At 45.1% G+C, this 26,261-nt stretch overlaps 2 protein-coding genes across 9 annotated transcripts in view; one reads left to right on the forward strand and one right to left on the reverse strand.

Annotated features, from left to right (window-relative positions):
- BMERB1 (bMERB domain containing 1) overlaps positions 1 to 1,419 on the forward strand; it is a 48,930-nt gene extending 47,511 nt beyond the window's left edge. Inside the window, exon 6 of the mRNA XM_035131057.2 lies at positions 216 to 1,419. Within this exon, the coding sequence (XP_034986948.1) occupies positions 216 to 337 (122 nt within the window). The 3' untranslated portion in view covers positions 338 to 1,419. The remainder of the gene's footprint in view (positions 1 to 215) is intronic.
- A 28-nt stretch (positions 1,420 to 1,447) lies between these two features.
- MARF1 (meiosis regulator and mRNA stability factor 1) overlaps positions 1,448 to 26,261 on the reverse strand; it is a 40,204-nt gene continuing 15,390 nt past the window's right edge. For 7 of the 8 annotated variants that reach the window (XM_060282807.1, XM_035131054.2, XM_035131052.2 and 4 more), the window contains 17 exons: positions 25,285 to 25,468; positions 24,529 to 24,707; positions 23,651 to 23,731; positions 23,288 to 23,524; positions 21,760 to 21,879; positions 20,248 to 20,423; positions 18,631 to 18,851; positions 17,695 to 17,837; positions 16,398 to 16,531; positions 15,367 to 15,569; positions 13,857 to 14,084; positions 12,375 to 12,605; positions 8,889 to 9,098; positions 7,245 to 7,305; positions 7,029 to 7,136; positions 5,352 to 5,522; positions 1,448 to 4,115 (listed from right to left, as the gene is read on the reverse strand). In XM_060282807.1, the coding sequence (XP_060138790.1) occupies positions 3,880 to 4,115; positions 5,352 to 5,522; positions 7,029 to 7,136; positions 7,245 to 7,305; positions 8,889 to 9,098; positions 12,375 to 12,605; positions 13,857 to 14,084; positions 15,367 to 15,569; positions 16,398 to 16,531; positions 17,695 to 17,837; positions 18,631 to 18,851; positions 20,248 to 20,423; positions 21,760 to 21,879; positions 23,288 to 23,524; positions 23,651 to 23,731; positions 24,529 to 24,707; positions 25,285 to 25,468 (2,923 nt within the window). In that variant the 3' untranslated portion in view covers positions 1,448 to 3,879. The other variant, XM_060282804.1, reaches the window with a different exon arrangement.

The raw sequence follows: 26,261 nt of genomic DNA on the forward strand, positions 1-26,261 counted from the left end.
TTGGTATGCAAAGTGAACCTCAGAAAGAGAAGGGAAGTCACTGATTAAAGGGAAGACTATACAGTATACTTTAACTGGGCAACAACTTACCCAAAACTTTCCATCATGCACAGTGGGTTTTTTTTAAAAAAACAACAACACTGCTCCAGCAGATAACATTATTTTAAAGCCCCAGCCTAGGATATTAAAGATTTCCCCCATTTTGCCGACCACAGGTACGCCAGCAGAGAAGAAGGCGGAGCCCCCTCCTCTTCCTCCAAACAAGCCCACCATTGCGAAAGCAGGAATGGCTATCATTAAGGATTGTTGTGGCACCACCCAGTGCGTCATCATGTAGCTCCCTCGTCACGGGGCACCGCCTCCCCCCCCCTGCCCCCTACGCACTCAATCCAACAGACGGAAAAACTGTGGACGGAAGAGGACGTTAAGCATCCAAATATCTTGATAGTAGAGTTTCCTGTACTGTTTTTTTTACAGTAACTGTCGTGTACTGAATGTACCTGTCGGTGACTCCTTCACTATTGCACGGATCACTCAGTGAGCATGCCTAAGTTTAAGACAAGGAGTATATATAATATATCCCTCCCTCTAAGTATAACTGTATCTTGAGGAGAGGGAAATACTTGTGTAGGAAAAAAGAGACACAGACAGATACTGGGGAGAGGGCTCACAGGTAACAGGCAGGCACTTTTTATCCTTATATATAGATCTATGTGTATATAAAATAATATGTATATGGGGAGGAAGACACCCCCCCCCCCAAACACACACTCTGCCAGCTGTGAAAAAAGAAAATCATACCAAGTAATATGTAGAATAGCAATTTTAATAGTCTGTGCGTAGAATAGGATGCACTTCACACTTCTTTCTGTTGACAATACAGCATTTGCTCCCGTGGGCAGAATAAAAACATGGCATGGCAGCTCCTTTTAGCATCTAACGGAATAAATAAATATTGTAAATACGACAAGGCAGTTGAGTCTACCTACAAGCTGCCAACCAGTTACCTGTCAGACTCTTTTATGCAAGCACGTGCTCTTACATAAATTCACTCAGTAAAGCCCGCAGGGAATTTGGGAGTCTCAGCAGCTCGCCGCATGTACAAATACAGTGAGAAACGGCAGGGACAAATGGCATGAAATTGGCATCACGCAAGTGGCCATTCAAAGCAAAATTCAGAGTGTGAAATCGCCTGTGCTTAATCTTAAGTGTTTTATCCAACAGAGTTCTACTCCAGCTCTAAGTCAGTAGCGTTCAGTCAGTTCAATGGGCTTGCTCCACATAGGACTATCATTGGACTAACTCTGCAGTTTTCAAGACCATCCCAGTGATGACGAGTTTCAGCTGGCCTCTTGCTTTTTAAAGAATGTGGGGTTTCTGCTGTGCAGAGAAGGGCTTTTAATCCGGCCTTATTTTTTTTTTTTTAAACAAAACTGACGAGGTTGCATGCTTGCTTAGAAATTTTATTGACAACTGTTTGGTCCCAACACACAAAACAGCACTCGAGTCACAAAACTGTCCAAATGGGAGTAGACAACAGAGGAGAAAGGCGAGCTTTGTCTCCTTGAGAGTGCATAAGTTGAGGGCTTCAGTGATATTTTTTAAAACAACCAAGAAATCAAAATGAGTGAAGTGTAAAGGAAATAATTTCAATCCCTTAATTTTTCCAAATCAGTCCGGTCACATTATTTCTTCAAGCCTTCGTAGAAAAACAACCCCCCCCCCAAAAAAATTAGCTGGTTTCATACAATGAAAAACAAACTCCCCAAAAGGTGGTCTATAACTTTCATACAGCGATTTAGGTCAGAATTACACATGACTCCAGAAAGATTTCTCATTCTCTACAGGTGGCACAACTCACACCTGTAATCCAAGTCCATTAACAGCCCTGTTATTTCTCCTTGAGTTTTCACCAAAACTTGGTCTATTATAGATGACTTGCAACTGTGGCTCAAAATGATGACTGTTTTTGCATTTGCATGACAGGCCCCAATTGGTCAGGTCTTTGTTTTATGCAAGCAATACATAAGGTAAATGGAAGATGTGCTCACAATTAAAGTCATGAAATGGTTCCATTCTTTTATTATTATTATTAAAAAAATAACCACTCCTATAAACTCCATCTCTGTAGAGGAAACATAAGGATGTACACACACAACACTCTGTGCCTTGCCATGATCTCAGAAAAATCTTCCAGTCCTTCTCTGCATTCGTAATGGCTATATCATTATTTAGTACTGTTTAATATTTGGCTTTGTTTAAAAAACATTTTTAAAAACAAAATCTATTTCTTCTTATTTTTTAAAATAGGTTGTCTATAGCCATCAAGTGGCATTTTTTCAGTTGCTGGCTGTGAAATCTTAAGGCTGCTTTTTCAGTCTCACACACATTTCAAAAATATTATTTGTACGCACATATCCGTTCAGCCAGCGGAAGCCTTTGCTATAGGTTCCTTCTTTCTGACGAGCAATTAAAAATCCTTGCCTGGCAAATACAACCCATTGTAAGTGCCAAGTTTACCCAACGGGGGGTATAAAAGCTTTGGTCAGAAGACATTTTAGCTCTCTATAAAAAGAAAGTAGAAAGACTCCACTGACTCGCCTCCTTCGACAAAGGCCTGCCTTTCTAAACACCAACAGAAATGCCACTATAGGAACTGGAAGGGGGAAAAACCACACACGAGAGCAGGTTTGAGCACTCAGAGTACGTAAACATCAGAATGAAGACCAGACACAGCTAAAAACATACCGACTCACATTAAGCTTCCCATTTACTAGATCTTTAAAATGAGGGAAAGCACCATAACTTTGGCATTCCCATGTGCTGCTCATACTTTTGTGCAAATGGAAGTAGAATCATTACTTTCCATCTTTAAAAAAAGCTCATTTAAACCCCTTTGCTGTGATTTATAACGTATATACACTTAAATGAATATTTGAAATATCAAATACTCCCAAGTAATCTCATCGGCGGACGCTGCAAGAAGCACCTCAAAGCTTGCTTCAAAATGCAAAACACCAAGACTTGTTTTTCCTAAGCCAGAACAGCATCAACTTGGAGCGTTCAATAAAAGGGAAGCTTAAAAACATCCTCACCTTCCTACGAGATTCCTCATTGGAACTGATTACAGAAAGCATTTAAAAGGGGGGGTTGTAATAAATCAATGCAATCCTCTACAGCAGGAATGAGTAGCTTGGGCCCTCCAGATGTTATCGTACTACCACACCTATCATCATTGACCACAGGTCATGCTGGCTGGGGCTGTAGTTGGTCTACAACATCTGGAAGGCCATAGGTTCCCTAGCCATGCTCTACAGTCATCTTTTGACAAGTGTCAATTACAAGTCATCAGAAAAAATCCTAGAATTTGCTCTCATGAATTTAGCCCTGAAGATGCCACTGCAGGTTTTATTCCAATCTAATGACTTATTAAAAATGAAGTTCTCAATAGGCTGCTTTGCCAAGACAGATGATGCATTTGATTATTACCTGTCTGGAAAACACACATTAAAAATTGCCTGTAGATTCATATGCTATATGAAGGCTTTACATCAGTGATGAGGTTTCAGAAACTCAAATTCCATCCCACTCCAAGTTTAGCATTTGCTAGTTTTTTTCCTGACATTCGACAGAATGTAAAAAGGAACAGTAAAACATTTAATGCTTGAAGTTTCAAATAAAAATACCTGCCCGGCTGAACTCAGTGTAAACTGAACAAAAATCTCACATAAGGTAGTCAACAGTGACAAAGATAAACACAAGTGACCACCCACCCGCCCGCCCCCCTGTCCCATCTGTGATTTAAAATATAAAGGGTAGCCAATAGCTTCATTTTCTGTGCAGTCTGACAATGTGTTGCCTCTCACAACACGACAAGGTTTAAAGCTTGGTTACAGGTGCAAGTGAAAAATTTGCTGCCAACTTCACTCTGTTTTTATGCTGCCTTTTGACTGGGCTGTCCATGGCTTCTTTGCTCGGCTGCGATTCAACTGAAGGGCAGGGAGGTGCTGGTGTATTTTCTGCAGTTTTAGAAGCTGCATGTAAGTGGCTCGCCTCTTCTTTAGCTCTCAAAGGACTAACAGCATTCTCCTCCTCTTTTGTTAAAACAATCCTCTCTAAAAAGGAAAGCGATAGCATGAAGTTTTCAGAGCAAAATTATTTTCAGATGCATCTGATCTGTGCACAAATACAGCAAGTTGTCTCCTTCAATGAAATGATGCATTGCTTGTGCAAGACATTATTTACATTATGCGGAATACATGAACGTTGATTGCCACTGGCTAGAAATGCAAGCAAACAGGATGTGGTCCTTGTTACATACAGTGGTACCTCTACTTACAAATAACTCTACTTACGAATGTTTCTACTTACGAATGGAGCTCCGTCCGCCATCTTGGATGTGGTTTAGATAGGATTATTTCTACTTACGAATTTTTAGATAGGGTGGCTTCGACTTACGATTTTTTTCTCCCAATGCATTCCTATGGGATTCGACTTACAATTTTTTTCAACTTACGAATGTGCGTTCGGAACACATTAAATTCGTAAGTAGAGGTACCACTGTATTGGATCCTGGTGTTCTGAAATCCAGTACCTGGGGGAAACTAAGGCTGCCAAAACTCACTGGAGAAAAAAGTTGCTCCAATAGGGATGCGCGTTATCTTAGCAGCATGTGCAAGCTGGAGTTGGATGTGGTTATACGGAACACTTCCATCTCTGGAAAAACTTGCTTAGGCCTTTGGAACAAAGGGTGGGAAGCAGACTAATGTATTGAGCTACTCTGAACAAGGTAACTTTTGAAAAGTGGAGACAATCAATGTGAAGTAGCATTCACTACTACTGCAAGGGGATTGCTAAAGGGCTGCGAATTCTACCAATTAACTTCTCACAAAACAGAAGTATTTCATTTTTGAAATGGAAGATAATCAAATCAAGAGTAAGTGTGTACATGTGTGCACACATACTCTGTTAATACTTCCTATGCCCTGTTGTTTAGGGCAGTGTTCCCCAATGTGCTGTGCCCTCCAGATATTTTGGAATACAGCACCCTGACCATGGCAGCTGGGCGGCAGGAGTCCAACATCTAGAGGGGACTAGTGCTGGGAAGACACAAGTCTCCCCTGCTGGTATTTTTGGTATTATATACATGAGAAGTTTATGCATTCAAACAGAGCATTTTGTTGCATTTATAGACTAGGCTTCCAATTGCAGTACTCCCCCCCCCTTGCTCAGGAAGGGAAGTCCAACATTTTGGAGGTCCTGAAACAAAGGCAGAATGGCTCCCTATTGGAAGCAGCTACTGGTCAGAACGTCCAAGGACAGACCTCCTTTAAGAGCACACTCATTTTTACCTGAAAGGGTTGGTGGATGTTCTTCAAACTGAATGAGATCTGCCGATACAAGGATGACTGGGTCTGGTCTCAGTTGCGGGGAAGGCAGACAGGAAGGGACAGGCTCACACAACAGATCCACAGGCGACATATTTGTGAGGCAAAGCAGCTCTTGCTCAGTTGAATTAGAGACTGCAGGAAAAACCAGAGGGGAGAAATTGTAACTCACTACCAGGAGTCAGGTGAAGGTCAGCAATAAAAAACAACTCATGTCAGTGAAGTTAACAACTCTATTCCAAGAAACCAAAACCGTGCAGGCCTAGTGATCCCAACGACTCTTCCCAGTAGGTCTTGGCCCAATGAGGCAGTTGCAAGGCCTTCCCACAGTTGCCCAAGTCCCCTGATCTTCAGGGTTTTCCCCAAGCAATCCGTTTGCGTCTCAGAGCAACCAATCTCTCTTCTGCTCATTTCTCTGCATGTTCTGGGAGACCAGCGGGGAGGGGAGCTGGTTGCAGCAGGAGGGAGACTCCTAGATGCTTCAGCAGCTGGCCTCCTCTCTCTCTCTGCCTCCTGGCCCCCTTCCTCTCTAGCTTCCAAATCAGGACTGCTCTCTGCCCCAGCCTCTTCCTGCTCACTAAACCCTGTTGCCTCTTCTGTTCCCAACACCTCCTCCTCCCAGTCTGTTCCCTCTTCTCCCTCTGACCGCTCATCATCATCCCCCCCACCAGTCCCCTGGCTCTGAGCTTTCTTCCCCTGAGGGTTCCCTTGGAGGTTTTCCAGCTGGTGCCTCCCACCACTCCTCTGAATCCAGCCAGTCCATCATAGGTTCCGACTTTCCTCTCAGAGTAGAAGCTGTGTACACTACTCTCAGACATCAACGGAGGTTTCCAGACCCAGTGGCCCAAGCTCAAAAGGAGGCACGAGTTAGGGAAACAGCTTTCTGGATTATAGCCACCGTGCCTGCCTTTACAGGGATTGTGACTACAATGCCAAATTTATCCCCAAGCAGATTTAATGTTGCATTCAACTCAGTCCTACTCAGAGCAGACCCACTGAAATCAATGAAGCTAAATCAGCCATGTTCACTATGTACAGCATGGGTCGGCAAACTAAGACCCAGGGGCCGGATCAGGCCCAATTGCCCTCTGGATCCGGCCCGTGGACAGTCCTGGAGTCGCCACTTGGATCGGCATGATCGTTCGGGCTGTGCCATTTTTTTTGCAAATTTTTTTTGCATCATTCCCCTCCTCCCCTCACACACCGTGGCGGCGGCACCTCCCTCCTGACTTCTCCCCGCCCTGCGGCGGAAGGGAGCTGGGCTTTGATCGGTGCTAGTCAATCCAAAGCCTTGGCACGGCCCAGACTCGCCACCCGCCACTGTCTTCTCCGTCCATGGCAGCTCTGTGGGCATCGTGATGGGCATGTCATGGGGCTTCGGCTGGAGCTTGGTGCGCCTGCTGGCTCCATGCCTGGGAAGGTTGGCCCAGAAAAGAGAGGCACCACCACCACTGCTGGCTCCCAACCACAGGCAGAGCGGCGGAGGACGTAAGAAAGCAGGGGGAGGGGGGAGAGAGAAGCCCCCCCTCCACTTTGTGTGTGCGCGCACACACACGCAGTCGGGCCCGCCACAAGCTCTGAGGGGCGGTGAACCGGCCCCCTCCTAAAAATGTTTGCTGACCCCTGATGTACAGCAATTACCAGAATCTGATGCTTCTAGTTTTAATTCCAAGGAGTCACTTGCTTCTGCTGTCTCTGTAGCTTGTCCATCACCATCGGCAAGAGGAAGGCCAGGCAAGCTAAAACGAGCTATGAGAAGGGAAGACGGTGAGCAATGCTTCCCTTGGGTAAATATGCTCACCAGTAATTCAAATATTTGTTTTTTAAAAAAGTTATCTCTAACCAGGGATTACTTACTTTTCATGTCGTTCTTAAGGACAATAATTCTCTTATGACCATGACCTTTTATCCAGACCACCTAATTAGAAGGCAACAATGACAATGTTTGAGGTAAGATGACTGAACTCAGCAAAACTCTCTATTTTGACTGTTTTTCTTCTCTCTCTTTTCTGGTATTTCTTCGTGAATCTAACTACATTCAATATTAGGCCGGATTCCAACAGTTGTTAAATATTCTCTCTGCCACCCCCCCCCCCCGCCCCCAGCTTAACAAAATGTCAACTAAGAAAGGATTTGATTTCTTCCCTACCCTCCACTATAAGGTCCCAGTTGGGGGGGGGGGTTAACAGCAATTTAACACACACCAGGAGTTACAGCAATAGGGTGGGTTCTAAAAATTATTGTATCCCAAGTTTCAAAGGCCAGGGAAGGGTTAGGGTGCCCTATCCCCACCTGTCTATCATCTGACACCAGGTGACTAGCACCTGCTGAAGTTGGGCCCATGAGGGTGACGGAGGAGAGTTCAAAGGGCTTGCGCAAACCAGGGTGCTGTGCTTCCCAAACCATAAGCTCAGCGCTTTCCAGCTGGTTCCTGGGTGTTAGGAAGCACTGCATAGAGGGCAACTCCTGCAAAGTCCTGTTTGGCTAAGTCCTTCCCTTTATGTGCCCAGAATGACCTCGCAGGACCAAATCTGGCCCGCAGGACACAGGTCCTTCACCTTTGTTCTAAGCCAGTGGTTTTCAACCTGTGTGCTGTGGCACCCTGGGGTACCTTGAATGATAGTCAAGGGTGCCACGGGCAACACTGGCCTCTGTCCCTCTTTTCTTCCTTGCCTCCCCTGATGCCCTCTTGCACTTTCTGCCTTCCAGAGGCTTGCACAACTGTTTGTTGCAGCAGTCCTGGCTACAAGCTCCCCAGGTGAATGGTGCCTTTGGGGCTGGCCAGGGAGTGCTTCTCAGGCCACTGTGGGGCAGTGTGAGGAGGCACCTCTCTTTGGGGCATGGGTGGCGGAAGCAGCTGCCCGGAGGACTCCCAAGGAGAGGAGGCTCGGGGAATACTCCACAAGAGTGTTCGAAAAAGGTGAAAGGCTGCCAGCTCTGCAGGCAAGGGGGTGACATAACCGGGCTCCTGAGCCCCGGAGGGATGCCACAGAAAGACTGTAGTTGGTCAAGGGAGCCGTGGACTCAAAAAGGTTGAAAGCCTCTGTTCTAAGCACATTCAAAAGAATGAACTTAAGACTTTTCTCCATGATTCTCCACAGCAGGAACACTCCCAACTGGAGGTTTCGAAACATTCCCATCTGAATGCTTAAAATATCTTTTTAAGACCTCTGTACTGAAGGCCGGAAGGTCTAATGTGGAAGCACTGAGTGCAAGAGGTTGGGGTGGGGCCTGCTTAGCGCTTGCCTAAATGGCGAACATTTAGAAATGTAAAATATTTGAACATTTTGAAGCTGTGGAAAATCCCGTTTCCCAGTTTTTCCTCCCTTTTGAATTGAGGAGGGGCTCACAGCACAAAGCCAGGCGATTCTAGTCTTCAAATCACCTGTCTGACTTCGCAAGAGCACATCTATATTAAGAAGCACCGATTAAACTGCACATGGGGATCTAAGGATTCAATTAAGTACTACTACTAAAAAGAAAAACACAACTGCTACAAACCAGTGGAATTGCTCCCAGGAGTTCTTCGAGATTATTGTAGCCATATGCTTTGGGTTGCAACACTTCACCTGTGTATTTGCTATAAGCTGTTGAGAACTCATGAAAGAAGATCTGCTGGTAATGGTAGGTATGAAGTAAAGACCTCACTTTCTTGGCAAAAACATACAGGTTTGTGAGCTTGACATATTCTGCCTCACCATCAACAAAAACCTGTGGGAGGGAAAACCACACATATGAAATCTTCCAACCTTTGGGCACTGCAGAGTATTTAATAAAAGAACATTCCTGAACACATTTTTTACCCTGCTCTTCATTTTAATTGCAATTCGGTTTGGAGTTGTACACTTAAAAACAAATCCAACACATGTGATACTGTTACTAAAACATTAGGTAGTTCTGTACATGCAAGAAGCCGTAATTAAAAGCTTCACGTGGGTCACTAGCTGCAATCCTTCCTTGAGAATGCCTGTGTGCCTCATTTCAGTTACATTAAGGCTGGAATATAAAGCGACCTGGACTCTACAATTATCATCTGAGGCCATTCTTTGTGTGCCTCTTCGAGTCCAGAGGGTGGCAACATGAGAATGGGCATTTTCTGCAGCAGCTCCCCATTTGTGGAATGCTTTCCCCAGGGAGGTTTGCTGACGCCTTCATTATACATCTTTTAAGCACCAGGCAAAAATGTTCCTTTGGCTGATTAATATTCTACGTCCTTTTAAATGTTTTCTTGGGGGGGGGGGCTGGTGGTATTTTTTTGACCTATTTATTTTGTGCTTTTAGCCTGTATTTTTGTCATGTGAAGCATCCTTGGATCTTCTCATGAAGGAAGGTGACATACAAATTGAATAAATAATTGTAATAATACTGCAAGGCACTCTATGTGGGGCTTGGAAACAGCTCAGAATCTTCACCTGTTACAGAATGTTTGTGGAGCGGGCCAAACAAATGGAATGTATTACCCCATTTCTGGGCCCAACTTGAAGTGCTGGTTTCAGCCTCTGAAGTCCTAAACAACTGGCTTTTCGGAAGGACTCTCCACACCTCTGTGAACCAGCCTGGGTGTTAAGATCAATGTCCAAGGTCCTGCTATAGATGAGAGATGCTGAAAGGTACCAGGTTTGGGGCTTTTGCAATGGTGGCTCCACATTCTTGCAAACCCCTCCCCCCCACCAATAAAAATAGATTCACATGGTCCCATCATTGTCACTTTAAAAAGAACAAAAAAACTGTGTGTGTGCATATCTATCTAATCTATCTATCTATCTAAATTTTATGAATTTCTGTTCCTGATTAATTTCTATGGTTCATTTTAAATGAATATAATGCTTTAGTTTTATGGTGTTTTATATTTTTTATTCCTTTTTCTTTCTTTTTTAATCAGTGCCTTATATTATAATGGGCCTTGAGAAACTGCCTAGAAAAACAAAATGTGACAGATCCTGTCCAGAAGAGGCTGTAAGCAAATCCAGTTGCTGTCACTTCCTCTCAAGGTACAGTCTATGATCAGCAGCTTTGAGTCTAGGTCACCCTGCCCCTTCTACTGGAGGGAACAATCTTAAGTTTCTTCCAGTTGTTGGAGGCCACATACTGAAGGGCAATGTAACGAGGCAATCTCTTCAGGGTACGGCACAACGGATTGTGGATAGGAAACCGAGGGAACTAGTCTCTGCACTTGGAACTAAGCAGCAGCAGCTGCAAAAACAGATTCTAAACCACTGGGACCCTTCTTTCTCCTCCTTTGATCTCTGTTTTCTATGCCCACAAACTGAATCCTCGTCTGCACATACGATAGCTGTCCGTTTTTCTCAGCTGACTCTTCTGTTGTCCAATTTTATTTCAATGCTGCTGTTAACTTGAGCTCTCACACCTGCTCTCGAAAGGCTAATCTATGCCCAGTGGGCAGAGGTTTGATCCCTGACATCTCCAGATGTAAGCAGGGAACGGGAATGGTCCACTGCCTGAAACTTTAAAGACTTGTTGCCAGCCAAGACTATACTGAACTAAATGGGTGAAAGGCTGTAGCTCAGCTGTAGAGCACTGCCTTCTATGCAGAAGGTGCCAGGTTCAATCCCTGGAATCACCAGGTAGGGTTGAGAGATGGCACTGCCTGGAACTATGGAGAGCTGCTGCCAGTCTGTGTAGGTAACTCTGGGCTAGATGGACCAATAGCTTGACGCATAAGGCAGCTTCCTGCGGTGAATAGCTTGGTCTGGTTTAAAGCAGCTTGCTACATTCCGAAATCCATTTAATAGGCCGTTAATGTATGTCTGCACCACCACAAAACCTCAAACTTCAACAACCCCTCCACATTTGCTGTTACTCCTTCTCCACTAAAATTACTCTTCTCCATTTATCTCTTTGACTGTGACCTTGGGTTTCTTGGCCTCTAGTCAGCAATTGCTCAATTTCCTTGCTTTCCTTTATAAAGATAAAGGGACCCCTGACCATTAGGTCCAGTCGTGACCGACTCTGGGGTTGCGTGCTCATCTCGCATTATTGGCCGAGGGAGCCAGCGTATAGCTTCCAGGTCATGTGGCCAGCATGACAAAGCCGCTTCTGGCAAACCAGAGCAGCACATGGAAACGCCGTTTACCTTCCCGCTGTAGCGGTTCCTATTTATCTACTTGCATTTTGACATGCTTTCGAACTGCTAGGTTGGCAGGAGGCTTTCCATTATAGACTGTAGCTTATTTTAGGCCCTGAATCGCTAATTAATAACCAAAGTGAGGCCACATCCACACCATACATTTAAAGCTCTATTTCAATTTAAGTTATGGCTTACCATAAAGAACCCTGGGAACTGTAGTTTGTTAAGGGTGCTGAGAGTTCTTAAGAGACTCCCCCTACTCCCTTCACAGAGCAACAATTCCCAGAGTTCCCTAGGAAGAGAGCCCGATTGTTAAACTACTCAGAGTTGTAGCTCTATGAGAGGAAACTACAGTTCCCAGGATTCCTTGGAGGAAGCCATGGCTGTTAGAGTAGTATCATAGTGCTTTAAGCTTATAGAGCAGATGTGACCCAAGACCAGTGGTGTAGCAGGGAGATGAAGCTGTGGCCCCAGGCACAAATTTCTGAGGGAGTGCAACCAGGCACCCCCCCCCACAGGTGCTGGCTTCTGTGGGGATCCCCACCCCACCCTGGCAAAGGCAGCAGAGCAGCCCAGGCCCAAGGTGAGCGGTTGTGGATGGATGGAGGTGGTCAAGGGGCAACCCCAGCACAGCCCAACGCTCTCTCCATGGACGTTGGGAGGATTTGCCTTCCAAGGGCCATGTCAGCTGGTAGGGCTCCCCACACAGCATGGCCCGGCTTCACTTCAGTGGCAGGAGTGCTCCGGCAGCATTGGTGATTTGCCCACCCCGGGCACTGGCAACCCACGCTATGCTTCTGCATTCATGAAGACTGATTCATGAAGAAAGGAAAACAGAGCCCAGCATAGCAAACAAGTGCTGCGCTGGGCATTAGGAGCCAAGCCATCTTCTCCCTTACCTCCGTGAGATAAGGCACGCTCATCAGGAGTTCAGTAAACGTCATGAAGCCATATTCACATGGATTCAGGGGAGCGCCCTGGGTGGTTTCATAATGCCTTTTAAGCTCTTCAACTGAAACAAAGTTGGTTTCATCCAAGGTCATCAGGAGCACCAGAAGCTGGGTAGCCAAGGTCCGGAGAGACTTTTTATTTATAAGCTGGAGCTGTTTACCAGATTCTACATCAACGACCTAGAGGAGTTTGAATAAAAATGGTGGTGGGTGGGGAAATCCAGTTACACCGATGCGTAAGGCAAAAGCTGCTAACACACTGCAGCCTTAAGAAGGGATTTTGCTGTTTAGCAGTCAGCTTTAAGAAGCATTCTGCACACTGTTTTATTTACATCCCCTATATATAACCCAATTAACAATATCCCCTTGGTGACTAATGATAAAAATAAAAAACCCCATAAAAGGCAGACAAGAGCATTAAAACTGAAACAGCAAAACCACAGTACAAAAAAAAAACCTAAACAAAAACCAACCAGAGTGAATCATGAATCACACATTAACAAAGCGGAACTTAAAGATGTGAAGATCTTAGAATGATCTTAAAATGAGAAATCTTCACCTGGCACAGAAAAGACCTAAGTTTGTTCCCAGCAAGCCAGGGTGGGAGGAGATATTCCATGATCTCCAGTGCCTCAAAGGCCCTTTCTCTGGACACTTCCAGCTGCTCCTCATTTGGAGGGGACCAGGATATTTGAAGGGCCACTTCTCTCTACATGAAGCTGCCTACCAACTATGTTCTTCATGGTTTTTGCTTCTTAAAAACCAAGCTGTTATTTTAGATGGAGCACTGGAAGGGTTCCAGTACACCACTGTGGTGGTGTTGTGTGTGTTGGATTTGGGACGACTAGAGATCAAATCCCCACGAAACTTCCTGGGTTGACTACGAGAACTACTGCATCAGCCTAGCCTATCACAGAACATAACCCCTAGCCCTCCTTGGAAGAACGGCTTGCTACAAGTCATATCGAAGTAGCTTTGTCTGTAAAATCTGCTGCAACCAGTGGTTTTTTTTAACCAATTAACCTGATGTGCTCTTTTCATGGCTTTTGACAAAGCATCAGCTTCCTGTCACTTAATCTTCAATTCTGCTATGTGCCCCTGAGGCCTGATCATTTCTGGCAGGGGTAGGGGGAATCTATTCTTATTCTAAACTTATTCTAAACTTATTCTAACTGAGATTCTTGGGATTCTCTAGTGATCCAATTATACTGAAAACGAACACGAGTTCTTTAAAAAAACAACACCATCCATATTGTTTACACCGCACTTTACGCAGAGAGAAGTACCAGTCATTTTAAGATCTTGGCATTATTTTTCATCATGTATCTGAGCAATACAGCTCTCTCCCTCTCTACGCCACTCCCTCAGTCCCCACCAAATCTACTTTTGTCATGCCAAGTTGTTTTTTTTACACGTCGTGCTAACATATACCTTGATAGCATGGCAAAGTTTCTGCATCAGAGCTGGAACAGAGCCGACATCGTAGTCCTGGAGACGCAGCGGGTAGCCAAATGTTTTAGCATATTCAGTGAGCACATCTGCCATCATAAGGCATTTGTCTCTCTGAGATCGGAGCAATTTAACAAACTGGGCAGCTAAAGCTTTGACCTTTTCCGCATCTGTTAGTGCAAGGATTTTCTCTTCACCACATTCCAGCACCTGAGGGTAGAAGTCAGCTTCGTTAATGGAATAATTTAGGCGGGAGCTAGGGAAGGCAGTACTTACAATGCACAAATGGAGTATTAGCAATACGAAGGCTCCCCTGCTCCCACCTGGAATTCTTTTCAGGTGGTGTTGAAATACCATGCATTGAAATACCATTAATTAACAAGTTTTCCCTGCCAATTGTTGAATGGCTTTTTAAAAAGAAGTGGTTTACTTCCAAAGTTTGCCCAGGTAAGTGAAATAGCACCCAGTAAGCACTCTAAAAACAAGGCTCAGTTCTACAGGCAACAATAGTTATCCCCCAAACACTGAACACAACTCAATAAGGCCAGAAATGTTATTTAGTGTGGATGCACAAGGAATTTTATATGCAGAATTCATCATGCGAAAGGCTGGACTAGATGAATCCCAAGCCGGAATTAAGATTGCCGGAAGAAATATCAACAACCTCAGATATGCAGATGACACAACCTTGATGGCAGAAAGTGAGGAGGAATTAAAGAACCTTTTAATGAGGGTGAAAGAGGAGAGCGCAAAATATGGTCTGAAGCTCAACATCAAAAAAACCAAGATCATGGCCACTGGTCCCATTACCTCCTGGCAAATAGAAGGGGAAGAAATGGAGGCAGTGAGAGATTTTACTTTCTTGGGCTCCTTGATCACTGTAGATGGTGACAGCAGTCACGAAATTAAAAGACGCCTGCTTCTTGGGAGAAAAGCAATGACAAACCTAGAGAGCATCTTAAAAAGCAGAGACATCTCCTTGCCTACAAAGGTCCGTATAGTTAAAGCTATGGTTTTCCCAGTAGTGATGTATGGAAGTGAGAGCTGGACCATAAAGAAGGCTGATCGCCGAAGAATTGATGCTTTTGAATTATGGTGCTGGAGGAGACTGCAAGAAGATCAAACCTATCCATTCTGAAGGAAATCAGCCCTGAGTGCTCACTAGAAGGACAGATCGTGAAGCTGAGGCTCCAATACTTTGGCCACCTCATGAGAAGAGAAGAATCCTTGGAAAAGACCTTGATGTTGGGAAAGATGGAGGGCACAAGGAGAAGGGGACGACAGAGGACGAGATGGTTGGACAGTGTTCTCAAAGCTACGAACATGAGTTTGACCAAACTGCGGGAGGCAGTGGAAGACAGGAGTGCCTGGCGTGCTATGGTCCATGGGGTCACGAAGAGTCGGACACGACTAAACGACTAAACAACAACAACAACAAGGAATTGAGAATTGGCCCATTATCCACCTCTACCCCAGAGAATCTGGATCCTACCTGCAGGACATCTGGTATGGCTTCGAAGAGTTCAAGTAGTTTGGTAAATCCGTAATAGGCAAGTCTGCACTGGCGCCCAAAGTGGTGGTGATAGAATGGGATAAATTTATTGAAAGGCATGCGAAAATAGGGCTGGTGGCGCAACAAGTCCACTGCCTCCTTGGAGAACTGCTTTGTCCTTTCAACTTCTTCCTTAGTACGTTCTGAAAACCAGAGAAGAGATGCAAAACTAAGGAAAGTAAAAGCAACAAGACCAGTACTTTAGCACTCTCCCAGAAACAAGGATTCTATTCCAGCTCAACTGCTAGTGCAAAGGAGTGCTCTCCACAACACAGCAGCTACTAGCCAGTTAGCTCTGCTTCACCTCCAAGCTCAGAAGCGTTATGTGTTAGTTGGCCACCATGAGAAAAAGAACCTGGACCAGATGGGCCATTGGCCTGATCCAGCAGACTCACCTTACCTTGCATTGCTTCTCAAGACACATTCTGAATTTTTAGGAACTGATTACCATCATTCCCCCCCCCCCCAAATTGACTTCTAACACTTTTGTTTTCAAATTGCTGTAACCTGTCCTGGGACTTAATGGTGACGGAAGGTATGAAACAGAATGATAGCAATATATAACTTTTATTTTGCATCAGGTCATAAGCATCTTTACTCTTAAGGCTCAAGGCACCTGTGGGAATAGAATCATTGGCCGGGAAAGGGAGGGGGGGGCTCTTATGTTCTTTAGGTGTCATGCAAAAATGCTCTTCATTCTCTGCAGCTTTTTAGAGAGTTTGGATCTCAATCTTTTGTTAAATTGCATTCTGTTCTGTTTGTATTTACATGTAAACTACGCTGTGATCTTTTCTTTAAACAAAAGGATATACAAATTCCCCAATCAAAACACAGCTCCAAGTCTCTACCTGCTGCTCACCATAAACTTCAATTCATTCACAAAAAGCCAAAAGTATACTTGTCACCAGGGTACCAACTACAGTCTGACCTGTGTGTTTTAAAAAAGAAAGAAAGAGAGGAAGAGGGTGTACCTCTTTTGGGGATACAAATTACCATCTCATTATCTTGCATAGACAAACAGATTGTTGTGTCTGGAATTTCTGATATGAGATCCACTAACTCGCACACTCCGTATTCCGTCACATCCCAGTCTTTTGAGAAGCACCTAGATAATGGGATGGAAAGAAGTGAAATCGCATTAAAGGCATTTAGGGTAAAGAAGAACAGAAAAAGGTACAATCCAGCAACTTTTCCATTGCTACCATCTCCATATGAAGATATGAATAATACGAGAGGCAACGGTTAGTGTTCAACTCAGAATTAGACCCACTGAAGTTACTGAAGATGAGTAAGTTCATTAATGTCAATGGGTCTACTTTGAGTTTCAGGGGAATTTCGATCAGAAAGTTCTCAAGATTTCTCCTCCATTTAGGCAAACTAGGCCATGGCCTAGGGCGCCGAAATGGAGGGGGCGCTGTCGAGCCTGCCCGCCGACTGCTGGCGCCTCCACACGCATCGCCGGAGCCTGGCGGGCGGCTGCTCGGCTGTGCCCCTGAAATGGAGGGGGCGCTGGCGAGCCCGCCTGCTGCCAGCGCCGGGAGCAATGAGCGAGCGGTGGCAGCGGCAGCGCCCGTAGCTGAAGCCTTCAGCTATGGCCGCTGTTGCCGCCGCTGAAGAGCTCACAGCGTCCCCTCCATAGGCGGGAGGCGGGCGAGCCAAAATGAGAGCTCAGCGCCCTCCCGCCTATGGAGGGGACGCTGTGAGCTCCTCAGCGGCTGCAACGAGCGAGCGGTGGCGGTGGCAGCGCCCGTAGCTGAAGCCTTCAGATATGGGCGCTGTTGCTGCTGCCACTGCTCGCTCGCTGCCGCCGCTGAAGAACTCACAGCGTCCCCTCCATAGCCGGGAGGCGGGCCAGCCAAAATGAGAGCTCAGCGCCCTCCCGCCTATGGATGGGACGCAGGCGCGTCAGCGGCGTTGTGCACGCGTCATGACGCATGTGCCGGGGGGAGGCGCCAGAAGGTGATTTAGCCTAGGGCGCAAAAAGCCCTAGCACCGGCGCTGATCCTGCCTGCCTTTAGTACTGGCCAACTTCATAAGATTTAACACCAGCCATTTTTACCTTCCCTGCCCATCCCTCTTTCCCAAGTTGGCTTTTGTTTCTGCTCCTCAGATTCTGACTTTGGAAAGGAGAAAGCTGCTCCTTCCCCTTCGAAGGGGAAATGCTACTTCCCTGAAGCTCAAAGTCTTTATTTTTTTTATTTTTTTTAAAAGCTTTGATGTGTCAATGTGTAAACACAGGCTATTCACATGCCACAGTTCTCTACGTACCAATGATAAGCTTGAAAGAACTCCCTCACAACCACTTGCTTGCTGGCCTGAGACTTGAGAAGCTTAAACAGGTCTTGAGTAAATCGCTTCACTTGGGCCCTATGCGTTAAGGTTAACAAACGCTTAGTGCCTATCCCGAGAATCTGGAAGGAAAAAGACACATTTTTAGACCTCGTCTTATAGATGGAAAAATACGGTATTCAAAACAAGGGGGTTCAACACATGGCTGAATCCCTGTTACCTCTTCAGCTTCCAACACCTCCTCTTCCCAGTCTTCTCCCTCTTCAATGTCCAACCACCACTCCCCAGGCTCTGAGCCTTCTTCCCTTTGGGGTTCCCCAGCAGGTTCCTCTGACCATTTCTCTGCGCCCAACCAGTTCATGACACATGACAGATGTGTTTTGGGCTACAGGCTGACCATAGGCCATTCTGGCGAAGGATGATGGGAGCTGGGAAACAGCCATTAAGCAGCTTGAGAAGACATCTGGCAAGATGAGGCAATGGCAAAGCTCTCCAGGTGGTGGGCAATAGCCAACATAGGATACATATTGGAATAGAGCTGCCAATCTCATCTTCTGGCATGCAACCTAGACAGATGCAAATGCCCTTGATGTCCTGGGTCACAGCAGTAAAGCTACACATCAAAAGATTTAAGGGTAAGAGAATCCCTTCCAAACAATTGGCAAGGTAAAAGCAGGACCTTGCTTGTCCTGTGTAAATTAAATTTCAACACCAGCTTCTTAAAGAGGGGATCTACAATATCCCTGAAGACTGTGGAAGGCACCAGAGAACTCTTCTTCACCGTTGCTATCCTGACACACCACTCTTAACTTCAAAATGAGGATTTTTACTGCAGTTAAAAGCTAGCCTTTTATGTGAACTGACAGTCATCACTCATGGAGAAATGCACTTCAATAAAATTGAGACTGAACTCACCTGCAACACATGAGGCACCGCTTCCAGCAACTCCATTAACTTGGAACACCCATAGTCAGACACACGACATTGCTTTGCAAAATGGTGATGGTATGTTGGGATGAATTTACTGACAGGCATGATACATGACGGCTGGTTTTTCAGGAGATCAATCACTTCTCTGCTGAACTGAATAAGTTGTGGGTTACCCACAGGGCTTGTAGAACGGAGAATCCAAGGCTCTAAAAATGGGGGGGGGGGGAGAGACATAACAAGAACTCTCTGGCTTAGGAGGTAAGGGACATAAATGGAATACAATGAAAACTACAGGCAAAACTAGAATCATAGAATCATAGAGTTGAAAGAGACCACAAGGGCCATCCAGTCCAACCCCCTGCCAAGCAGGAAACACCATCAAAGCATTATTGACATACGCTTGTCAAGCCTCTGCTTAAAGACCTCCAAAGGAGACGACTCCACCACACTCCTTCTAGGAGTAAATCAGAACAGGAACACCATGGATTTGGGGGAAGTATCACATCTCTACAGACTAAGTGACAAAAACAAAAAGGCCACTATCTGAAGACAAGCTCGTCTCACAACAAAGCAAAAATATGAACTGTGGCTGGAATTCCAGAGAGACAAACTTGGTATGTCCAAAAGGGGTTTCAGGCATTGGGTGGGAATTTTCCTTCCCTCACAGAATTGGGGTCTGAGTTCCAGAACACACAGCTACTATTTTGTTCCCTGTTTTCTGCTGCAAGCTGAATGGTCATTTGAAAGGCAAAGCTTGCTCAAGGAACTAAATAGAAGTCATAGTCTGAAACCTAGAACCAAAACCACTCATCTGAACTCACAGCTATCTGTCCAACAGAACACCCAGAAGACGGCAAGTCATCTCTAAATCATCTCTAAAAAAACCTTCATTCCCTCAATCTCTTTCATGAATACTCCCACCTCCCCTTGGTACTCTCTCTATACATGCTTCCCACATCCCATCCATCAAATACAGTTCTTATCCTCTCTCCCTGCCATGATCATACCTGTCCTCCTTTTGCTCTCCTCAAGGCTCCATCCACTTCCCCCCCCCATCATTCCATATTTCCTTCTCTATTCCATTCACATATATGCATAGCTCAGTCAACAATGATCCCCTTCTCCCCTGTCCAGCCAATTCTCAAAGCCCTGCTGTTGTCCCATCATGGAAGTGGGCATGTTTAGCAAAGACTCATTAAGGAACTGTTAGCAACCGGAGGGGCACAGGGAGACCATTTTCACCCTCTTTTCTTCTAATCTGGTGCAGCAGATAGCCTGGGAGGCACTGCAGCAGCCCTCTGGCAACATACTGGCGCACGCAGGCACCGTGTTGGTTATCCCACATCTAAATTCTAGGTTATATGCTTTTGCAGGAATGGGGAACCTGTGACCCTCCAAAAGCTGCTGGACTCCCAACTCCCATCAGCCCCAACCAGCATGGTCATTAGGTAGCGATGACAGTTGTAACCCGCCAAGATCTGGAGTGCCACAAATTCCCAAGCAAATCAGTCACACAAAGGAACAGAATTATTTGCACACTAGTAATGTTAGAAGCAAGAAACTAACACAAAATACTGATGCATAAAAGAGTGAAATATGCACCTGCTGTGGGAGGTGGTGGCTTGTTATGAATCCACTTTACAACTTTGATGCCGTTTTGTGCAGTGGCAATATTCACACCAGGGACACAAGTGATGAGATGCTCCAGAGGGACACCTCCCTGGCCTTCCTGCACCATTTGCAGATTGCTGAATTCTGAAGCATAGCAGTCAGGAAAGCTGCAAAATAGAACAACATAATATAAAAAGCGTTAGACCAGACTGCTCGCTTGTAATGAAACCTTTGGTCAATCTTGTAGCAAAACAGATGCAAACAAGCATTAGCAAGTCTCTGTTTACACTGCAAGTAAGAAAAGCAGGTTCAAATTAAAGGTGACTTGCTGTCGTGACCTTAATTTGACGCAACCTACAGCTGACTACCCAACAGCAATCTAGGAATTTGGAACTGGAGACATGGGTCTGAAAAAAACTGTTGCAGGGTTGCCATAGGTCAGCAGGTGGTGCTATGCATTTTATGACCTAAGGATCACAAAGACAATTGCTACACATTTAGGAAAGTCAAGAGAGTAGTCTATCTAGGTTGGTATCGTCTCCACTGACTGGCAGGAGCTCTCCAGGGTTTCAGACAGGGGACACTGCTATCATTCCTTGGAGATGCCAGGGACTGAACTTGGGACTTTTCGCATGATTCATTACTTGTGAACTAGGCAGTATGCACTCTGCAGCTATGTATTTGCATTGCGTGAGAGCAGAATTCAGAACACGTCTTTGGAAGATAGCATCTCTGCTGAATACTGTGGTATCTCGGGTTACAGATGCTTCAGGTTACAGACTCCACTAACCCAGACATAGTACCTCGGGTTAAGAACTTTGCTTCAGGATGAGAACAGAAAACACACAGTGGCGACAGGGTGGTGGCAGGAGGCCCCATTAGCTAAAGTGGTACCTCAGGTTAAGAACAGTTTCAGGTTAAGAATGGACCTCCAGAACGAATTAAGTTCTTAACCCAAGGTACCGCTGTACAATTGTCCAAATACAGCCAGCATTTAATAGACTTGTCTTGTCACTTGGAGCCCCTTCAGCAACCAGGGTAACCCTCAATGTGAGGAGTCAGAGAAAACCAATGAAGGGGAGGTGGGGTTAAGCAAGGAGAATGATTCCAAGTAGCCTAAAGGGAGGATGGCTTTTTTGCTCTGCACAGCATTTCACCTCTCACCTGTGACCAGAACTATTGCGGATCACAAAGCAAACGGACCTGACTTTTGGCGTGTTTTAATGCTTAATATTTAATTATTTCATCTTTAATTTGGATTTTTTTTAAAAAAAATGTATATATATTATTATGCTTAAGAGAACTCAGAAGCTTAACTACAGAGACACTCAAGTGGAATGGGGCCTGGAGGAGGTGTTTTTCTCTCAGTGATGAACCATTTCTAACTTGCCTAGTGGAGGGAGTTGGTGGAGCAATCTATCCAAGGATCCCCTTCACTACAGGGGGTATTTAACCCGGCTCATTACTGAACATTCAAACAACGGCAAAGAAACCTGATTTTACCTTAGTAACGGCACTGTCCCCTCGTGGGTCTGCAACAAGCTATGAACTTGTGGTGCAAAGGTCTTAAGAGACAATATCACAAAGGGAACTTTGTAGGAGTCAGGATCAAAGTCATGCTCACTAGAGAAACAGGAAAACATTGAACAGTTTTTTACTGGCGTAAGACAATAAGGTAATATATACAGCCCAGGGTTCTGGCAAGCTGCCACTCTTAATTTGCTACTGTGGAAGATTTGTCTTATGGACTTTGGCAGCCAACAGCTACTAGTCTAAACTGGAGTCATCACTATGGTATAACCTAAGTAGATTAGTGGTTCTTCCACATGGGCATGGATTTGCCATCTTTCAAAGATCTTATACAGTTCAGGAAGCTGATGTAACTCCACATATAATGTTGCTTCACAGCTAATAATGGAGAGTTATATGTGCCGGACAGTTCTGTAGATATATTCCCTTAAAAACCCAATAACCGCCAAACACTTGCAAAATTTTATTAAACCACAATGCTTACGTAGGTATGGAACTTCCTCCCTATAATGCCAGGGACTGCTGGATCTCTGTTTTAAGACATCAGATTAAGATAGGGTCATTTCCCCAAACTTATGGTTTGGGCTGAAAAGATCGCTTCAGTTTCTTGAGATTCTAATCTACAGTGGTACCTCACAAGACGAATTTAATTCGTTCCACCGGTCAATTCGTTTTACGAAAAATTCGTCTTGTGAAGCACGGTTTCCCATAGGAACGCATTGAAATTTAATTAATGTGTTCCTATGGGCTCCGGGGGACTGGCGGCGGTGGCGCTTGCTCGCTTGGCTCGGGGAAGGCAGGCAGGCGGGCGGCAACAGTGAGCAAGTGCCTCCGCCGCCAGTCACCCGGAGCCGAAGCCTGAGTCAAGGGGAAGCCAGGCGGCGGCAGCCCCGGCAAGCAGTGCCCGCCACGCTTCGGCTCCGTCCCCCTTGGCTCGGGGAAGACAGGCGGTGGCAGCCCCCGCACCGCCATGCTTCAGTTCCGCCCCCCAGTGCCGAAGCGCGGCGGATGCTGCTTGCCGGGGCTTGCCAAGGCAGGCGGCGACAATCCCGGCAAGCAGCGCCTGCTGCGCCTTGGCTCCAGGCGCTGCTTGCCGGGGCATGTTGCCACCTGCTTGGCAAGCCCCGGGGAACCAGCTGTAGCGTGGGAAGGCGGCAAAGGAAGATCAGCTGTCAGCTTCCCGCGCTGACAGCTGATCTTCCTTTGCCGCCTTCCCACGCTACATTCTATGGCCGTGCTTCGCAAGATGAAGCGGCGGCCATAGAAAACCTCGTCGTTTCGTGAGTCCCTCGCGCAACGCAAAACGCTTTCGTCTTGCGAGGTACCACTGTATTTTATATAGCTGTTGTTGCATTTCTCATACTGATTTGTGTATCTCAATATATTATTATGTATTACCCCAGGAACCACTGGAGGGCAGAAGTATATAAAAACGCTCCAATTTCAATTCCAGAGTTCACTTACAAGAGAAAGATGGAAGGACCTGAAAAACACCTCTTACCTGAAATCTTTATTTATGCAGTGCTGCTTGCAAATGGGCTCATGATATTCCAGTTCTTCAAATATGATAGGACTACAGTTAGCTGAAGAGCCATCATGAGACTGTGAAGACCCCAAAGGGCTCTGTCTAGCTTGACTACTGGGTAAAAGACATACAAGTCTTCCATTGCCTTGATCGCGGATGGCTACGACGTCAGTTATTTTATACAAGTCTGATACATTTAACTTGTGTCCAAACCTAAAAAAAGCCAGAATATTTGAAAACTCTAATGAAGTGAAAGGGGTATAGAGAACTACATAAAAGTAGTGAGTTATGAATATACCGAATTTCTTAAGTAATTTAGCATGCAGTTTTCAGACCTACTTTTTCTCGTAGATCTCTGTGAACTTGAGAAGAGGCAGGCAACAAGCCGGAGCATCTTGAAGAATGGACATTGCTTCTGAACTGCCAATGGAAGTGATTGGGTGTTAGGAAAGGCACGGTAAATAATTTTATTCTTAACTATTTTCTTCATTTACACTAGATCCACCAGAATATTTTTTAAAAGGAACAGTGCTGACATAGCCCAGGCAGGCATTTAACTCTTCACTAGTGCCAATACACCAACTGAGAGAGGTAGTCTTGCTCAAAATTCTTAAGAGTTTAACATACCCTGACCTCCAGTAATGAATACTCTTTGGGTATATAACTTACAAGGCAGAGGTGAGGAACTCTCCAGGTATTGTTGGACTTCAACAATTGGCATCCTTGACTTTAAGGTGACCTCAAGAAGTGAGCCAGTCATTCCCTACACCTTAATGGTTGACCACCTAAAACAGGCACCCCCAAACTCGGCCCTCCATATGTTTGGGGACTACAATCCCCATCATGATGGGATGATGGGAGTTGTAGTCTCAAAACATCCGGAGGGCCAGGTTTGGGGATGCCTGACCTAAAAATAACAAAACCAAGTTCTCAAAGTAGCTGTTCCTGTGCTTATGTCTAGCCTAAAATTCTCGGCTGTGGCTTGAATCCATAGAAAAGAGATAGATCCTTCCATTCATTTAAGGTTACTCTATTTGAAGACAGGTGAAGCCCCTCAGCATTCTTCATGCTAACACAGTCTACCATCTATATGCTTCAAATGTGGTATTCTATTCTATTCTATTCTATTCTATTCTATTCTATTCTATTCTATGCATAGCTAATCCTCAGCCTTCAAAAGTCTCCATGTAAGATGTTCTAGCTTATTTTAAAATTACCTAACCAGTGCCAGGGATTTATTGGTAGCTCCTGTAGCGAGCGAAACCTGGATCCTCTTGCTGCCAATTTTGTATCTATGAAGGTAGTTGACAGCACGGATTGCCTCTTGTAAATTCTCCATTTGTACTATAGCCTTCAGCTGATAATCAGTATGAGGACTGAGTTCCACAGTCTTTACCTGAAACAAGAGATCAAATCAGCGCACAAATACCAAGATTGACATACAGTGAGGGGGAAAGTATTTGATCCCCTGCTAAATTTGCCCGTTTGCCCTCTGACGAAGAAATGACCAGTCCATAATTTTAATGGCAGGCTTATTGTAGCTGTGAGAGACAGAATAACAACAGGAAAACCCCCAGAAACCCAGAAGACAGAAGTCAGAGATTGATGTGCATTAGAATGAGTGAAATAGGTGTTTGATTCCTTTGCAAAAGATGAGGGGCAAATTTAGCAGGGGATCAAATACTTTCCCCCCTCACTGTATGATACTTGTGTATGTACAGAACCATCAACACAACCAGCCGCGACTACCCTCTCCAACATGCCCTGGTTCTCTGCAAACAATAAAGCCAGTTGAATAATGGCTAGAGCACAGGTGGCACAATGGTCGCAGTTCATCCACTTCTATGTTTATGCCGATTTGTTTTAACGTGTGACCTGCTCTGAAATGATCAATGAGGAACAAGAGTTTCTGTTCTTGAGCTGCATCCACAAAACCCAAAACAGGGCAAATGAAAGTAAACTCAGATGTTTACCTTGCCATGCTTAGAGAAGATTTCTTGCAAAGTTTGCTGCAGCTCCTTTCTGGACAGTCTGTAGTCTATATTGCTAATCTGGATGTCTGCTCCATTTGCAAAAGGATCTGGGTAGTCCACGCTACCAGTGTGATTGATGAAGGCGAGTGGAGAAGATCTGTTTGAGAGGTTTGGAGACACACTCCTAATGAAGTAGGGAGGAAAGCAAGGGAGTTCTAGAATTATTCATTCCACTGTACATTACACACACAAGGAGAGAGAAATCGCTTTGGGCATTTAAAGAGCAAGGTAATTTTTCTTTAAGAGATATGAAATATCTCAAATACCGAATCCAGTTAGTTATACTAGAATCAGATTTTCGGTCTTCCTGGCTCAGGGATAGACAATGTGGCTCCCTCCAGGTGATGGTTGGGAGTACAGCTCCCATTATCCCTGACTGTCGATCATCTTGCCTGTGGTTGACAAGAATCATAATGCAAGAACATTTAGAGTGTGCCATGCTGGCTACCCCATCTCTAGGTCTTTACACTAGGGTTTTGGATGGGGTCTCAGGGATTGAACATGAACTTGAGACTTTTTACATGCAAAGCATGTACTCTTCCAGTGAGCAGCAAAAAATCCTGAACAGCTCTATTTCGCAACACATGGACTGGAGTTACACACATCTGTTCAATGAATATATGAAGTCAAAAAGCGTCACATTCACATAATACAGAAACACAGAGCAACCTTTAAATTCTTGTGTAAAAGTCCTCTTTTTTCACTTTTAAAAACAAAAGGTCTAGTGTCTCCAAACATCACCAGTCACGTGTTACAGAAATGGGTATTCCAGGTTAGTAACTGTGACCTTTCAATTCCACACACACCAAGGATGGTTATCTTCTGCTTGCATGTGCAGACAGATAATGGATCAACCACTAGCCAACACTCAAGAGTTGTTGAGCGGCAAGGGAATGAAAGAAGAGGAGAGAGCCTAA

This window comes from Zootoca vivipara, chromosome 14 (assembly GCF_963506605.1).
Source record: "Zootoca vivipara chromosome 14, rZooViv1.1, whole genome shotgun sequence".
NCBI lineage: Eukaryota > Metazoa > Chordata > Lepidosauria > Squamata > Lacertidae > Zootoca > Zootoca vivipara.